The sequence below is a fragment of the Lissotriton vulgaris genome, chromosome 9 (genome assembly GCF_964263255.1).
Source record: "Lissotriton vulgaris chromosome 9, aLisVul1.2, whole genome shotgun sequence".
In the NCBI taxonomy this organism is placed as follows: domain Eukaryota; kingdom Metazoa; phylum Chordata; class Amphibia; order Caudata; family Salamandridae; genus Lissotriton; species Lissotriton vulgaris.
In genome coordinates, this window is record NC_141697.1 from 96,275,421 (window position 1) to 96,293,179 (window position 17,759).

At 42.4% G+C, this 17,759-nt stretch overlaps 1 protein-coding gene across 10 annotated transcripts in view; it reads left to right on the forward strand.

The window, feature by feature from the left end:
- GPHN (gephyrin) overlaps positions 1-17,759 on the forward strand; it is a 2,075,463-nt gene that overhangs the window by 429,847 nt on the left and 1,627,857 nt on the right. For all 10 annotated transcript variants that reach the window (XM_086937114.1, XM_086937115.1, XM_086937116.1 and 7 more), the window contains exon 2: positions 8,761-8,839. In XM_086937114.1, the coding sequence (XP_086793240.1) occupies positions 8,761-8,839 (79 nt within the window). The remainder of the gene's footprint in view (positions 1-8,760; positions 8,840-17,759) is intronic.

Here is a 17,759-nt window from a genome sequence, read left to right on the forward strand (position 1 = left end):
TTTGAGTATTGTCTGCGTAAGATAGAATCTTAGCACCATTAGCCTCTGTCAAGGGGGGACATATATAAGTTAAAAAGAGTAGGGCTAAGAATAGATCCCTGAGACTCCCACATTTATGCTAGGCATGGGGGATGAGAAAGGAGGTATCAATATTTCCTTAGATCTGTCTTGCAGAAAAGAGGTTATCCATGCCAGTGCTGTCCCACCAAAAGCCAGTATCGAATGCACCTGAAAGGTCAAGCAAAATAAAAGCGCCCGTGATCCAGTTTTTCTCTGATGTGCTCAGTCACCTCCATTAGGGCAGTGTCTGTGCTATAGTTAGACCTGAAACCAGATTGGGATGGATGAAGCAGATTAAAGCTTTCTGCATGATCAGAAATAGCTTTATTCACAAGTTTTTCTAAAACTTTAGAGAAGGCTGGGAGGAGAGAAATAAACCTTTAATTGGCCGGATCGTAATGATTGACAGTTTTTTTTTTAGAAGTGGTAAAGTTTTTGCCTACTTACAGATACGTAGCACTTTGCCGGTAGAACGAGATAGATAGATTAAGTACTTTATTTACTGTAAAATTGATAATGGGAGCAAGAGATGCTAATAGTTTAGCTGGACAAGCATCTATTGCAGGCCCAGACTTGAGGCATTTAAGGTAAGTGAGTGACTTGGCCAGTTGTATTTCAGGAAGCTCTAATAATGTAGGAGTCAGGGCAGGGCAGCAGACTTTCTGATCAGAGGTTGCTCTATGACTTGCTCCTCCAGTATTTTTAGAGAAAGATTGCTGGATTATAAAAATTTTATTATGGAGGAATGGTGCCACCTGCTTAGTCCACCCAGCTGAGTGAGGGGATTCTTTCTTAATCGCCGAAGGGGAGGTGAAAGATTTTACAGTGTTGAAAATGTCCTTTCCCTTATTGTGGGCAGTTTCAATCTTCAACTGCAGATAATTCTTTTTGGCTTCTTTCACTTGAAGATAATAGGATTTTAAGGCATCTGAACCTGCAACCACTGCATTGATTGAACGGCAGGCATTGAATTCCTAGAACTGTGCACCCATATTCATTATGTTAGAAAAGGTCATTCCAATGCATTAGAAGGATTGCTGTGCCACTCCTCCCTGTTGCTGAAAGTAGGGGATTGGCTCTATGGTAGAAGCCCGGGGCATCTTTGTTTCAGGTGTGCTCTGAAGTTGGTCCTTCAGACTGCCTGCAATACCGGTTTGTCTGAGCTGGCAAGAGTCAGTGGCACTGCAGCATCAGACTCAGGCAGAGCTTCTCAGGCCTGCTGAGGACCAATCCCTGCAGTGCTCCCAAGTTCATATTTGAATGTAGAAGAGGAAGCCTGTAACTTCCAAGACCATTTCTCGACATGTATTACCTTTAAATTGTTATGGTGTTAATGTTACTGCAGTGCTCGTCTTCACAAGAGAAAGCTGTGTTTTGTCCAAGACAATTTCATTTTGAACAGACTCCATTGTACAGCTGTATTGAAAGATCAGTGTTTTATTCCAAGGTGTGTTAATTGGGATCGGCCACATTACGTTATGGAACGGTTCTACTTTTCAAATACAGTTTAGCTGTCCTACAAAATGAACAGCATAAGATCAACCTATTATCAAATATTCTACGGTTCCAGGATTCGATGATACAAGTCTGATCCATTCATTGTGCCACCTTCTTTATGTACCTTTTTCCCTTCAGGGAGGGTTCGTATTTACCATTGCATACGTTGATGCACTGTAATGCGTTTTACGTAAATAGCAGTGTAACTTTCTAAAGCACCACTGTTTACAGAGGCTGGCAAACCTGTTGGCTACATTTTTCTTTGTTTGAAGTCCACATCACTCTCTCCAGTGAGTGCCTTCCTTGTTTGCTTTTCTGAAAGTATCAGAGACCTTATCATTTGAGTAGCACCTTGGCAGTTTTTGCATTGTTCTAGCTCTCTTCAGGTAGTAGTACCCGCTTGATAGTGGTCCCTACTTCTTACTTTCTATACAAGTTATGGCACACAGTTGTTCTCAAGTTGCATATAGAGACCTGGCTCATAAATGAAACCCAACCAAGCTCCATCAAGTGCAACGTTTAGGCTAATGATTGGCTACAGATGGCACTAAGGTAGGCTTGTCTACTCTAGCCGGATCATTTAGCCCATGTGCTAATAACATGTGCAAAAAGACCCTGATGCAAATAATTCAAGAGCCCAGTTATGGGTACATTTGAGCCTGACCTTCATAGAAGACATTGGTGGGACACCGTTTAGCACTGACCCTGTCCAGGAGGAGCCGTTGTTCTTTTCCTTTTCGGGACCTGCTTTGCTGCTCGCCGGACCCGCTTTGCGGGTCCCGCTACGCGGATCATCAAAGGTCCAGTTTGCATTTGACTTGGGGCTAAGGCGCGGAGGTCGGTATAGGCGAGGGCTGGACCTGCAGCAGGGCTGCGAGCGGTGCCGCAGGGACTCCATCTCCCAGGAGTCCCTGCACGATCAAATCTGCACCACCTGGTCTGCTCTCCCTGCTTGCCCCGCCCCCTGACCTTTTCTCTCCCATTATAGTAGGCATAGCTAACCACTGCGCGGGAGCGCCCGGGGCTAAGCCCAGGCAAAGGCCTCCTCGGAGGCCAGAGGAGGTCGGGCTGGACCCATTCTCTGAGATTTTGGTCGGAACTTATTGTCTTTATCTCTCAAGTACACAATGGCCCTGAGTCCCATTAAAGGTACATCTATGCTAGCAGGGGGGCCTACTAGAGGAACTCTAGACAGTTATTTCTCTAGGGCACCTTTAGACACCAATAGGGAGCGGGTACTAGCCGAGCGCCGGGCTGAGCGTCGCCGCTCGGTTGAATCTATCAAAGGCAGTCGCTCTTCCTCTGATCCCCAGCAGTCAGTTACCTCAGTACATATGACTTCCCTTACTTTAAATGAGGACCCTGATATATCACTTCTGGATAGCATCCCTATGTTACTTCGCAAGACTACTCCTCTATCTGATAAGTCCCAAATCCAGCCAACTAACATCTCACCCATCCTTAGCAAATCAATTGTAGTGATAGAAGCATCATCTGAGCCGTCCCCACTAGTAGCTGAGGCAATTCAAAAAAAGGTTAAAAAAAAGAGACCCCAAATTGCAAAGTTCTCCGCCAAAGAAAAGGAGAAAGAGGAGGAGTGACCCGCAGAGAACAAAGATTAGCCATGCTGATTTTGGTAAAACCTCTAAAATCCCCGTATCGAAGGAAGTTAATACGGTAGGCTTAGATACTCCACCACACCTCCCGGCAAATGAAACATCAGGTTCTGCTTTATTAGGAAGTATGGAACAGCTAATTAGATCCTTTATACTCCCGGTTGTAGAAAGGCTAAAAAATTTGGAGCTAAGGTTAGGGAATTTGGAGCAGGCAATCAGTATAAATACAGGGTTGATTAAGGACCTAGGGAAGCCGGCACTGTCACATTTAACCTCCAAAATCTAACCAACAGAAGGAGGTAACTAAAATTACTAAACCAACTACTCGCAATCAACAGAGCGCAACCCCTCCTAAACTGGTACATAAACCGGTGCAGAATGTTGTTAAAACTGTACATGATGGGAGGAGTAGTAATAGCCCAGTTAGGACAGAGAAGCCTAAGGGACGCCCAGTGGAATTGCCCCCAGAAGCGGTACCGTTCGTGGTGGTCCTTACAGGAGTTCCAACACTGGTAGAGGGCAAAAGGGAGGGCTTCTTTCAGTTAAAACATAAAGTCATCCACTGGCTTAGCCAGCATAGACCACTCCCCCATAACATAAATGGAGAGATCCTGCACGTTCAGCGTCTCCCCTGGTTGGGAAATAGAATCAAGGATATTGAGGGGGGCATTATTGTTGTCAATTTTAGAGACCATGGAGCTGTCAGACATATTTTAGGCTGGTTCCCAGGTAATGGTAGTAACTCTATTGTTCCCAACGATCTGATGTATTTCTACCCTAGACCCTTAGTGGTTTCTAAAATGTATTCTGGGGCTCTAGCGTTCCATCAACCTAATCGTTTTATACCTCCTAAAAAACGTCACATGCCCATGTATCCTAATCTACGGTCCCTGACAGAGTATCTGGATGGGATACTGTTCCATCTGGGCAACACAGAAGTAAGGGGACTGATTCATGGGGTCCGCTAACCCCACTTGAGGTGACAAACAGATTTAATGCCCTCTCAGGCATTGACAACTGTGATTGACAGATTGGGTTCCCCGGTAGCCCTTTGCACATCCCTGAAGAAACTGAGGCACTTGCAAATCTTACTTCCTTAGTCAAACTTTCAGTATCGGAACAGGTATCCCAGCCTCCATCCTCTATTCCTCTTGCTGACCGACTTATATTTAGCAGTGAGACGGATGAAATGGTGAATGTGAGTACTAACGCAATCAGTAAATCCCCAGATTCCTGGGATTGTTCACCTATTACCTGGGTTGAGCCGACTCACAACTTACAATTCTTTCCTGGAATGTGGCGGGATTGAAGAACAAACTGCCCATTCCAGCTTGGGGTTCCTTCATGTCTTTACATGATATTTGCATGCTGCAGGAAACCTGGGCGCTAAAAGAAAGTATAGTCTCTGGCTTTGCAACCTTTGACGTCTTAGCAACTATGGGCGGTTGTGGTAGGCCATCTGGTGGGTTGTCTATCTGGGTTGGCACCCATTTGGGGGTCCAGGCAACGCATATCAATACCAACTCTTTAGATGTTCAGTGCGTTCTTTTAACCCCACCAAATAAGCAAAAGATAGCTCTGATTAATGTATACTCAAGGCTAGTTAGGCGGGGTTCGGAGTCCGAGGCTATAGAAACTTTATCAAAATGTATTCAGACGATTGATCCTTCCACTGTGATAATTCTGTGTGGAGATTTCAATTGTCATTATGAGCCTCTTGTGGACCCAAGCTTAGGAGACCTAGATGAAGTTGATTTGCTGTGGTCTATCCCGGACCCGCTGATTCCCAAGGTCAAGGTTTGGACCCCACTTGTTTTACAACTGCAGTCATTCGCGTTAGTCACTTCGTTACGAGCATGCAATGGGAGGGTGGAGCCCGACAGGCCTGGGAGAATTACTTTCAATCGCTTAAACCAGACTTCTGTGATTGACTACATATTCATGAAAGCCAGGTACTGGGAGAGGTTGCTTGAGTTTAGGGTTGTTGACAGGTATGATAGCGACCATAATGCTTTAGTTCTTTCTCTTAAACTGGGGAGCTTTGGGTTAAATAATCCACCACCTACCCAAAAAAGTGCTTCACAAACATTAACAATCCCCAATTGCAGGCGAAGGGTTAAATGGTCAGATTTCCAGGACTCCCCGAGCAAACTTGCTGACTTGTATGAGACTGCATTCCCATTTATTGCCGAAATGGGGGACCCTGACTGTATGGGAAGGGCCACTGATGTACATAATCAATTGGTGGCCACCTTAAAGGACGCCCTTTGCCCTTTGGTAAGGACTAGCCAGCCCCGGGCAAACAAGCATTTGTGGTTTAACGCCTCATGCCGTAAGTCCAAAAAAGCCTTGCTATTAGCTTTAAAAACCAAAGACGTTGGAGCTATTAAAGTCCAGCGCACTCTGTACAAGAAGGCAATTAGTGACGCAAAGAGGGAACGGGAGGTTCTCCTGTGGGAGGAGCTGGGAGCTGCACTCACTGCTAGGGACTCCAAATTGTTTTGGACTATCGTTGCAACCGGTCTTCATGGTCTCAACCCTGTCCCTGGCCCTAACATTTCTTCGAAAATTTGGGAAAGTAACTTTGGTGGCGTGTATGGAATTCCTGAGACAGACAGCTTAACTTGTGACTCCCAACAAATTTCAAATGTCCTTGAGCCTGAAGAGTCTGGAATGATGACTATAGTCCCCAGCCTCCACCCACAGGTCGAACCTTTTACACTGAGAGAGGTTGAGGCAGCAATAGGTAAACTGCTTCCCAATAAGGCCCCAGGGCTAGATAAATTACCAGGTGATTTGTTTTGAACAAGCCTAAAATCTGGGCACCTTATCTGGTTGTTCTATTTAATGGAGTTCTCCTGGGTGCTGATCTGCCCCCTACCTGGCTGGGGGCTGAGATTGTGCCATTCCTCAAAAAGGGCTGCCCGCTTACCCCCTCGAACTATAGACCAATTAGCCTAATTGATACATCACAAAAGCTAATGGGGAGGGTCATTCTTGACAGGATCCTGGGGTGGATTGATGAAAATGAGATCCTATCTTCATTCCAGGCAGGTTTTAGGTCCGGCACTTCCACTCTAGATCAGATATTTCGCTTGCAGGTCCTGTATTGGAAGGTAGCAAAGGTGGAGGGTGGCAGCCTCTACCTTGTGTTCGGGGATTTACGGGCAGCTCTCGATCTAGTTCCTCGAGCGAAATTGTGGAAGGTACTGGCAGACCTAGGACTTCCGTCTTACCTGCTGTCCATTCTGTCTAGGCTCCATACAAATATTTATGCCCAGGTTAGGTGTGGTAGGCATGGTGATCTCACGGACCAATTTCCTGTCCAAAAAGGGGTTCGCCAATGGTGCGTATTGGCTCTCACGTTATTCAGCTTCTATATTAATGGACTTGTGGACTACCTGAACGGTGTGGTGGATAATGATGCCACGGGGAGGGTGTCTGCTCTGATGTTTGCAGACGACACTCTGTTGTTGTCTAAAACATCGTCTGGCATCCAAAAAACACTCAATGGCTTTGTAGAGTTCTGTGCGCTCCGGGGATTGGAAATCAATCTGGAAAAAACAAAGTTCATGATATTCAATCCCCCTAAGCGGACACGCCCCAACCCGGTCCTACACGGTATTCCCCTTGAGAGGGTTGAGACATTTGTCTACTTGGGTGTTACCCTTACAGAGAACTTTGAGTGGAACACACAGATTGGCAAATCTGAACTAAAACTATCACAGCTTGCGGGGGGAAGGGGGAATTAGTAAAGTAGTCAAAAGGTCAACATTTAAGCCGGTGTCCCCGGCTTTGGAAATATACTGTTGCCAGGCTAGAACTGCAGTAATCTATGGGGCGGAGCATTGGGGGCACAGAAAAATATCGACCATCTCAAGGGTGGAACAAACTTTTATGAGAAATCTAGTTGGATTACCTGCTAGTACACCCTTGATCCCCCTAAGAATGGACCTTGGGATGGAGCCAATAGAGAAAATTGTGAGTGCAAGACCAATTATGTACTGGAAGAGGCTGTGGTCAGTCCCAGAATTGGCCACATACAGAACAGAACTATCTGAGATCTGGACTTCTCTGAAAAGCAAAAAGATACAGTGGTTTGAGCATATTAGGGCAGATAGTCTCCGGGTCTCCCGGACTTGTGGGAAAAACCAGAGACCTTTTGCCCTGGGATACCAAAACGAGAACTTCGTGCTCTGATACGTTTGCAGAATTCTCAAACACTTCTGAGCTCTGCAACTATGGGCAGGCTAACGTCTGAGTTCCTCGTAGTTATATCGGACTCTAAAATCGAGGAATTCATGGATGTAATTGAACGCCCTCTTGCCAGAAAGTTGTATCTCCAGTTAAGGCATGGCACTTTACCCATTAGGTCATTTACAACCAAATGGACCAAAACCAGTATTGTAGTTTGCCCTGCCTGTGACTACAAAATTGAAAATGTACCACATGTTTTGTTTTTTTGTCCAGCTTATTCCGCAATTAGAAATTGTTGGCCGATTCCAATTTGTAAGAATCTCAAATTTCTGCATTTCTCCCAGGCATGTAGAATATTGACTCATGATATCATCCCCCCATTGTGTTTGCTGTATCTCGATACCTATTTAGCATGTGGCGTAGGAGACAAACATTTTTAACTTAATTGTTAGTAATTATGAATTCTATTGTTCTTCTTTATTGATAACTCATAGTTTAATTCTCTTTTTAAATGTCTAATGATAATTTATTGTTTTAACAATTTGTGCTGGTTTGTATTTTATGTGCACTTTTATGGTCACTGACCAAAATAAAGTTATCAAATGAAATGAAATGAAGACATTGCTTTTAATTGTGGTGCGTGGAAGCGTACTTTCAGTCTATTGGTAGGCTGTGGTTAAAGTACAGGAACCGGTCAATAGCCTTGTCTCACTCTGTGCTTCGTCCTGTGGCCAGTCAATGCACTTCTTCTCCCTGCTGTAATAAGGATATCAATCAATAATAAGGGGCTATAGTGCAGAAATTTCAATAGTAAACTCAGTATTCTTTGGTGAAACTAGGTAAAGCTGTGACCTAGTTGATCCAACTTTACTCTGTTGCATCTTTATTCAAACTGTTATTTGTTTACATGTTTGTGTGGCAAGGCAGGGGAATTAACTGCGACCAGTCTTCTCGTCTCTTCGCAAGAATCTTTTCAAATATGTCCTTTGATTTAAAAAAATAACAACAAAAAACACCCAGAATCCTACCTGAATCAACAATAAAATTTGCAAGCTATCGGCTCATGATCTCTCGGCAGCATGCTTAGTTTCCTAACTTTAGTGCTGTGGGTGTCAGAAACACAGATGCATGGACAGAAGATAGAAAGTTGAAGCCTCGTTTTTTGGCGTGGCACCTTGTTACCCATGGGGTTGCAGGCAGGGTGGCGGAATTAGATGTGAAAATGGGGAATTTGGGTAGATTTCCAAACAGGTTCTGGTTCCGGTTTGTTTTTCTTGTAAACCGCTAGTGCTTTTACACTGAGGCACCAAAACACAGAGAAAAGGAGGAAAGTGTGGATGTGTTTTCATCGACCTTGTTATAATCACCATTTCTCTTTCTCTTTTTCCAGTGAGCGACAGCTGTTTTAGGAACCTTGCTGAAGATCGCAGTGGCATTAATCTCAAGGACCTAGTTCAAGATCCGTCTTTGTAAGTATTTTACTTCTGTGATTACAGTTCTGTAAATTTGCAGCAGGTTCTCATGTGACGGAAAGTGCTGAGTTGGTGTGGATTAATTTCAGTACATTTAGGCTGAATATTCAGAAGTGGTGGTGCACTGTCACTACTCATGTTCTTTATTGAATCTATAAAAAGTGGCTAAGTCCATACCGTGCCACGCTCATCATGGGCAGATTGTGATCTAGATAGGTTTATCCTTAATGGCTCTGCATTTGAGAACAAGCAATGTTAAATGTATGTGCTAGTTCCAGCATCACAAGAGCATGAGGGATGCCTTGTGTGATGTTATCAGTGCTTTATTCCATGTTTGTCTTGCGCTTCCATCCACATTCTTCTGATTAGGGAAGACAGTTGCAATCTCAGGTGTGCAGCTTAAATTGTTATATTACTTTTTATCAGGCAAATTTATAGAAATACATATCTGCTCTACTGCCTTTCAACTACCGTGGTTCTTGTTCTGTCAAGCAGAAACAGTGTAGTTCATGTTTGATGTTGTCAATGTCTTATAATGCTGATTTGGTTAATAGATCTTGAATGTGCTACCAATTTATAGGCGAGCTTCCAGGCACCACTGCTCAAATTTTCCAGTTCTAAAATATTTGTGGAAATTGAATTGTACTGTTCATACTAGTATGTGTGGCGGAAACACAGGTCTGTACCTTGTGGTGAATCTTTAACCATATAGCCGTCATGCGCAGTTAGCTTCTGTGTTAAAACCTCACATTTGACATGCTTTGAATAAACATGTGACTCTCCGGTAACACTTACTAAACCTCTGTGCACACATGCATCCCTTTGATGGTTTTTGTTGTACAGTGGAGCTGTGTTAACAGCCCTCAATAACGAAGTGACCCAAAACACATCAGTATGTAACAAAGGCTGTAAAATTAGCCAATGACAACATGATTCCGCAGGAGGAGTGCTGGAGATCATGGACACCTTTTGAATGTACCTTGTGTTGTGTATAACAAACCCTCTGCCCCCCATCCAAACTTCAAGTTATAATTTCCAAATCACCCATGTGTCCCTTTCTTCTTTATCGTTTGGTTTTATATGTAAATAAGCAAACTCATTATTTGACCATTGTACTGTTCAAGTTTGTAGCAATAAAAACACGGTGGAACCCACTTGGCATCAATCTAATAAAAACATTTCAATTATTAAAGCACTAGATTTTTCTGATTCGTATTTTCATATTAGTGATGTCAGCTTAGTGGCTTATGTCAGCTTAATGCCAGATGCAAATGTATTTAATAACTCTTTCACGCTGGTGTTTATCTGATTTAGCATGGAATGTTGTTTACTTTCATACAAACACTTGAGGTTACAACCCTAAGGTGTAACCCTAGAAACCAGATGTACATTGTGCAGATATTACAGATCAGAAGCAATTGATCGTTCTCCGAACTACAGTGGTTTTATGTGATTTTGATGTGCAGTGTTTTAACTCCGACTGAACATTCCTATCATATGCCGATTTCATTAAGTGAGATTGAGTGGGATTGTCCTATTTTCCTACTTGTGTATCTACTTTAATCTTGTACTCTTTAAAAATATTTTTCTGCTTTGCTTAATCCTACTCCTATAATTGTGGACACACAGCATGGCTGACAAGCAGATCACAATCCAAGCAGAGGTCAGGCATCAGTTTGGATTTCTCCAGACAACTCTTCAGGTGTTAAAATTATTTTATAGAGGATGATTTTGAGTGCTGGTATCATACGTTCTTGACAGCTGGCTTCTGCCCTTCTGATTTTGTTCTCCCTTGGTTTTGCGCTGCCGAATACAGTAGCCCTGATTCATAAAGCTTGATGTACTAGACAGCGGGACTTACTCTTCTTGTAGTACTCCTAAATTGCAAGAGCAAGCCAGAAGTACTCATGGCTTACCCTTGGATTTCAAGAATACTACATGAGGAAGTCAAAACAAATATTCTTTGTGAATTGCTCCCAAACATATTGTGTATTCAGGTGTTTGCACTATAGTGCCACATGTTGTTATGTGCCCGATGCAGGCAAAGCACACAATGATATGTTCTATTCAACACACTACTTATTTTTTCAATGTACCCTCAGTCGAGCAAATGCTGCTTCTTTTCAAAGTAGAGCATCATAAATGAATGATCAGTACATATCTTCATTCTTATACACTATTCAGACAGCAAAAAGTCTGAAATGTGTGCTCTCCAGCTCTCAACCTGGAGTTTGCACTGATTCCTAGCTCCAAACAATTATTTCAGTCTTTGGCCCATATCTTCATGTCCTCTTCTAGATTATCAGCAGCACCCACAATCCATAATTGTACGAACTCAGGAAAGGTACACAGGACATTGACATTCTTGTGATCACAGGGAAACCTCTTCTCTCAGTGGAGAAAGCCCTTCGCCGACACCAGTCCAGGCATATCCATGGCATGCTTGCTTGTTTTTCTCTCTATGGCATTGCATCTGATCCCAACATAAAATACAATCGCAAAGGGTTATGGAAGAAGAAAGAGGAATGAGGGTTTCACTTTCTAATCTGTCCTCATTTCCCCTTTTGTATGTAATCGGATGAGCAGCCTCAGCCTGGAACACTAAGGTGCTCTCGTATTGTTTATCTGGAGAGAGACTTTCTTTGAAAAATGCATCGTTCTATGCATTTGGACTTCGAGCTACAAAGAATGCAATGCTTATTTAAAATAAATATCCATGATTTAAAATGAAAACGCATTTTTGTTATTATCAACCTCCTTAAATGTGCTCCCATCAAGAATGCACATTACTCCCTATTAAATACTTTTGCTCTCAGCTTCTAAAAGAATGGCGTACAATACTCCCTTTAAAACCGGTTTTGGAGTAGTAGTGTATAGGTCTGTCAGAATCTTTGTGTAGTTTAAATTTGTGCACCCCCAATGTTGACTTGATATGGGGTGACAGAGGTAGCTAGTTTTGGTTTAATGTGGGCTCAGCGCCAATTAGCGCTGCTGGACTATTGTTACTTTAAGTAACTAGAGTGCGCGGGGTACTCTAACTAAAATCCACGAAGTTAGTTTGTGATTGGTCCATAATGCCACACCTTGGAAACCAAAGTATTTTTAAAGCCTTGGTGTTAGCACTTGTTCCTTCTTTATTGAACATTCTAGTTCGTTAAACTGGCTACTTGTTTGAATTTTTAGGGATTAAGAGAATTCCCACAGCCCCCAAGAGAGTCTTTTTTAAATATTTATAAACTCTTCCCCTTCAGACCTTTCATTTGGCGTTTATTATATATTCACACTTCTGGCAATTCAGGACGATTTACTGACCGTTTCCTCAAAGGAAATTCGCCCGAATGATTTAGTGAAATTCGCCAGAATGATGATGAGCAATGGTAAAATGACTAAATAAAAAAGAGCTTCTGCAGGCAAAACATATAACATGTTTGCTTGTCCTGAAAGCTGAAATGTGTATTTTAGAAAAAAAGGTCGCATTCAAATGTGAGTATACTGATATTTTATTACTACCTTTTTGCCCTTTTCGCAGATTTTGTTGATGGTCAGCTGAAAAGTATAAATTTGCCATAAAAGGAAAACATATTTTTGCGCTTTCAAGAGCCACCATAAATCCATGTTTATGAGAAAACCATGCTGGTTTATAGCCACACTCTCAATCTTTTCTCTTTTTCTGAATTGTATTTTACAATTTTTTGTGTGAAATTGTTTTAGTCTTGGGAATATCAATTTGGCCTGCCTTAATCACTCACCAATTATATCTTTATATATTTGAGGTATTGATGATCTAAAAACAGTTCACACAGTCATTGCAGCCTGTATTTGTTTTTTGGAATTGGAGCCTTTATTTATGTATTACATTAGGCCAAAGCATGAAAGCCTTCACTGTATTACCTCATGAGTCTTGTAGGTAGACACAGATTGTAAACAGGTGAACATCCATGTTTAGCTTTGGGGAAAGGCACAACAACAGTTTAGTTGTCTTAGAAATGTCAAATTCAATCGCTTCTCTTAATGTATTCTCTCTAGTTGGATATAGCTGTGTTTTTAAGCAATAATTAGTCATTGTTTTCTATTATTACCAGTTACATCCGGCCCAGGAGTGTCTTGGTTGCCAAGGAACATCTTCATTGGCTAGAGTATGTCAGAGCACACAAGTTTGTCCCGTAGGCTAAATTCTGCTAACTTCGTATGCATGTCCACCTCCACATTTATCTTCGGGTGACTATCCGAACATTGCAGCACTCACCCCGTCACTCATAAACCTTTAGGGACATCTTTGTTCTGCCATCACGGCTACGCCCATAATCGTAGCAGACGGTCAACTAACTCTTGGATTGCCCTCTTATAGGGCTACCTTCCAACCTTATCGTTAGATGCTAATGGCGACAGTCATTTTCACCACGTATGTCTTTCAGTGCCCAGGCTCTTCTACATGGCTTGGAATTTTTAACGTAAATTACCATGTTTGTTTGACTACTTGAATGTGTAACATTATATTCAAGGAAGCAAAGGTCATTTTACCCAGTTGGTGGTTTATCCACAAGTTCCTATTAACATTGAAAAAAAAATGCAGGCACTAAAATCACTGTACTTTCAATTGTAAAATGTTCTTTAATGATTTGGCAATGTACAATTTAAAACCTTAGTACCAATGAGTGTGAAACCTATCCTTTTTTAAAACATTGATTGTTGATACATTTTTAAGACCGAGAAGTTGTAAATATTAATAGAACAATATTGAAAGTACTTCTTATTGACCCAATGTCCCTTTAAATTGGTTGTAGGGATTCCCTATGTAAGGAGATCCAGGCCTGGATTTACACAGCTCTCCATTTGCCACAAGCACCTTTTGTATTAGAATTTCGAGAAATTTGATTTATGTTACATTGTCGTCATAGGGATGCTGCGGGGATATCCATTCTGTAAGCTCTGTGACCTGGATGTGCAGAAGCTAAGATGTTGGGACATTATGCTTAAGGCTTAAATTCATGCACAGAATAAGGATCCTTTAAAGCAGAAAGAAGACCTGAGTCAGCCTATTTAATTGGCTGATTCAGGGTTTCTTCTGCTTAAGCAGTTCACGGACGCTTGGATGATTCGAAGCCTTAAATAAATTATGCCAATAGTATTGTTAAATTTGCTTGTACTGTATATTGGTAGGGCCTCAAAGAACTCACATTGTGGCAGCGCTACCATTTGGGCAAAAGGCTTTTTATTGGGGCATATGACAAGAAACACCTCACACCCGGCAAGTGAAGTGTGTAATGAAGCACTGTATGTTGATTGGCTATCAGATTTAAAGAGAGATATCTTGAATTCAGTTGATACACTTGTTTTATAGCCACTTATGTTTTTCTTTTTTTAACATTTAATTTTATGAACTATTCTTTGCATACTTAACATATCTAGGTTTATACATCGTGAGTAAGGGAAAGCCTATATAAACTATTTCGCAACATTTTATGCACATAGCCTATGTGATTGTGGTGGTAGTTTTCATTTCAGCTAAGAGTGCAGCCAGTTGCTTGCTCCTTCACCTTCACACATAATTTAGGGGGGTGTCAATCTCTGGACCGGGGAAGGGGCGGGCATCCCACAACTCCTTTTTATGTGGGCCCAGCAGTCAGTCAACTGGTGGACTCTTAGGATTTTCTGTTGATAGCCTTAGTGACTGCTTTTTTTTAATTTAATGTTTATATTTCAAGAATTTGATGGCCACATTTAGGCGGCAGTCAGTTGTCTTTCTATTTTTGTGGCAATGGTGTGCAATAAATTATGTAAAAAAATAACCATTGCACCAGCATACCAAAGCAAGACCTATACGCTTTGCCAATGCTTCTTGAAATTGTAAGCCATAGTAGAAATTGACAGTTGCTTTGCTAGGCCCCTATAAAGTTACTGATTGAATACTGAGAATGCGTAACCAGAGCTTCCAATGTACTGACATATAAAGTATGTCTTCTCCGTCACATGTACCATACACTTCTCTTAGCAATTACTGTATCGTATTTAATGATAGCAGGTGATAGACTCATTCTCCATCAATTTTTCTGTATCAGTTTATGGCCACTGCATGTTTTCTTTTTACAAATATGTCTTCAAGGGGTCTATCCAAGTTCAGGTCATGGTATGAATTAGCATTTTTTAGGTGAGAAATATTTCATCCTGTTATCCACCTCTTGACAGCGGCTAGACTGGCTTTGGCTCAATTGTGAAAACTACCCGTTGCACTGCCACTCCATGTTTGATGGGGACAAGTATGGTCCATTTACACCCTGAGCGCTTAACCGTGATCATAAAATACATAATGGATACATGTGGCTCCACTTTTAGACATTCATTAACGCAAGAGGGATGATAACAACGAACCGGTAAGGGTCCCGGAACTTGGGTGCAAAGTTGGCTATAACGACTGACCTCAGGCTCAGACCATTCATAACTCTATATAAGAGAAGTGTCTGGGTCGCATGATAGCAAAATGTGACCCTCCTATTATTAAATGTGTGATGATTGTGTACTTTGCTTACTTATTTTATATCTTTGTTTTATAAAAACAAAATGACAACACAGTTGTTCAAATAATTAAAAAAATGAATATTTCAGCCTTTACTGGGTTTTGACAACCTTCAACCAGCCACTGTCAAGATTGTTTAGGATTGAGCTGCACCAGTAAACTAAGGTATTTACAAACAATATTGAATGAGCAGGTCTCCAGTCTGAGCTCATCTGGCAGTGGAGCCTAAAAAGATATTGTTTGGGTAAGATACATTTTGAAAACATTACTGTTAGCGCACAACAAAGCTCTATACATATTCTGTTATTCAATTTAAATTTCAAACACAGCAGTCGCGGTAGAATGTCATCAAATATTTGCCCTCCATCAAGAAAGAAGATGCTTTTCTTTGGAATATACTTTTTTGCTAGCCATGACTGAATTGAAGAAAATTAAGTCCCTGGGTATATGTATCAATTTACTTAGGCTGGCTGTTTGTCAGATACCATCAAAACAGTATTGCCCTTGCGAACATTTTAGTTTTATAAACATCATCAGTTTTTCACTCTCTAAGGCATTAAGGAGTTTGATTTCCGTGTTTATATTAGAGGGTATGTATATAGAAAACCCCTTGACCCTTATAGTACCTGAATTTGCGAAGGCTACGTTAAAAAGAAAACGAGCTCAGCAAGTTCTATGTTGCATCCTAAGTAAGTTGACATGCTTTTCCATGATTCACTTCCCACACTAGCATGCATTCAAATAAATAACTACAACCCTCTTAAGCAGACCTCGATAGTTGGTAGTTTTCTCAGTTGATTCAGAGAATGCCTCGATGTAAATCATTTATAGCATTCTAATATCTCAATCAGCCACACAGACAACACCTTTTTAGGTCTCGCCTTATTCTAATCTGCAAGGAATGAATTGCGAGTCTAATGCCGCTGAACCCTTAATTCAGGCCAAGGGCTCTCCTCCAGCTGATTTTGGACAGTTCACGTGAATCACAATCACGTGACCTGCTCTCATGCACGAGCCTTCCCCCTGGCAGCAGAATTTCTCCTTTCACAGCCGCCAGGCCACATCAAAGGGTTCCGCTGCCCTGCCCCCTGCTTCACGGCCATCTGTTCCCCAGCTCCAGCATCTCCCCTCTCTCTCCCCGCACACAGCCTTACTCGGATTTCTCTTCCCCCTCCCCAGCCAGCTTCCCCCAGGCTGTGTTCCCTCCCACCTTTCCTCCTCTCTGTCCCTCTCTCTCCGTACATCCTTTAACTTTGTCCACCTCCTCCTTTATCTCAGCTCCCGTCTTTCGCCTGCTTCACACATCAAAGCCATCAGCCTCCCTCCCACCTCCACCCTAATTGCTTTGCTTTTGCTTTCACTTTCACGGCCGCAAGGCCATGAGCTACTTCAAAGGGATCCGCTCCCCGCCCCCCCCCCCCACCGCTTGCATTTTGCGTACTTGTTTCTCTTTGCTCATATTTCACTTTCTCAATTTTACCCTTTCTTCGCTCTCAATCTAACACTCTCGCCTTTTAACATCGAGCTCTATATGTGTCTTACTTCCCTTGTTCTTTTTCTCCAATTCTTTTTGCATGTCTTGCCCGTTTTCTCTCTCTCTCTTGTTACCTCCCTTTTCTACCTCTCTTTGTTTCTCTCTCTGCCCTTCTCTGTTTAACCCACCCAGGCCTCCGTTGCTCTCCATCTAAGCCTCTCTCTTCCAGCATTTTAAATTGTGCGTCGATGCAGTATCTTCTCCCACGGGTACATCGCCAGGCAGGAGTCAGCACGCGCCTCCCGGAACCCGAGGACGTCTCGTGACCATCTCTGTGCCTCATGATATAGTTGACATCGATATGCTTACAACAGGTTTCCTGGAAATACCATCTATTTCCAAATCTTCCTGAAATAAGATGGCATCCGCCTAGGCGCTGTATTAAACTGCATTGAAATTACAGTTATGTACCTGGACAAGGTAACCTCCTTTTGCATATCGTAGCGCTGCTGTGCTGGCGTTATACGCTTTTTAATAACCCGTTTTCCATTTGGTTTGTTTTTATTTTTATTTCCCCTGCTTTTAGTGCGCCCTCCCTCCTGGCCATTTACCTGCATTTTAATTGTACAAATCACCGTTGGTCGAGCGGGTCCGGTTCCCGGGGGTCTGCTTCAGCGCTCCCCATATTGGGAGCGAAGGGGGCACTTTCGGACGCCATTTCCGAGCGTTCTAGCGCTCTTGCAATCTGTGAAACGCCTACTTAAGGCGTCTGTATCCTGGAGGTGTGCCTGGACAAGGTAACCTCCTTTTGCATATCGTAGCGCTGCTGTGCTGGCCTTTATACGCTTTTTAATAACCCGTTTTCCATTTGGTTTGTTTTTATTTGTATTTCCCCTGCTTTTAGTGCGCCCTTCCTCCTGGCCATTTAC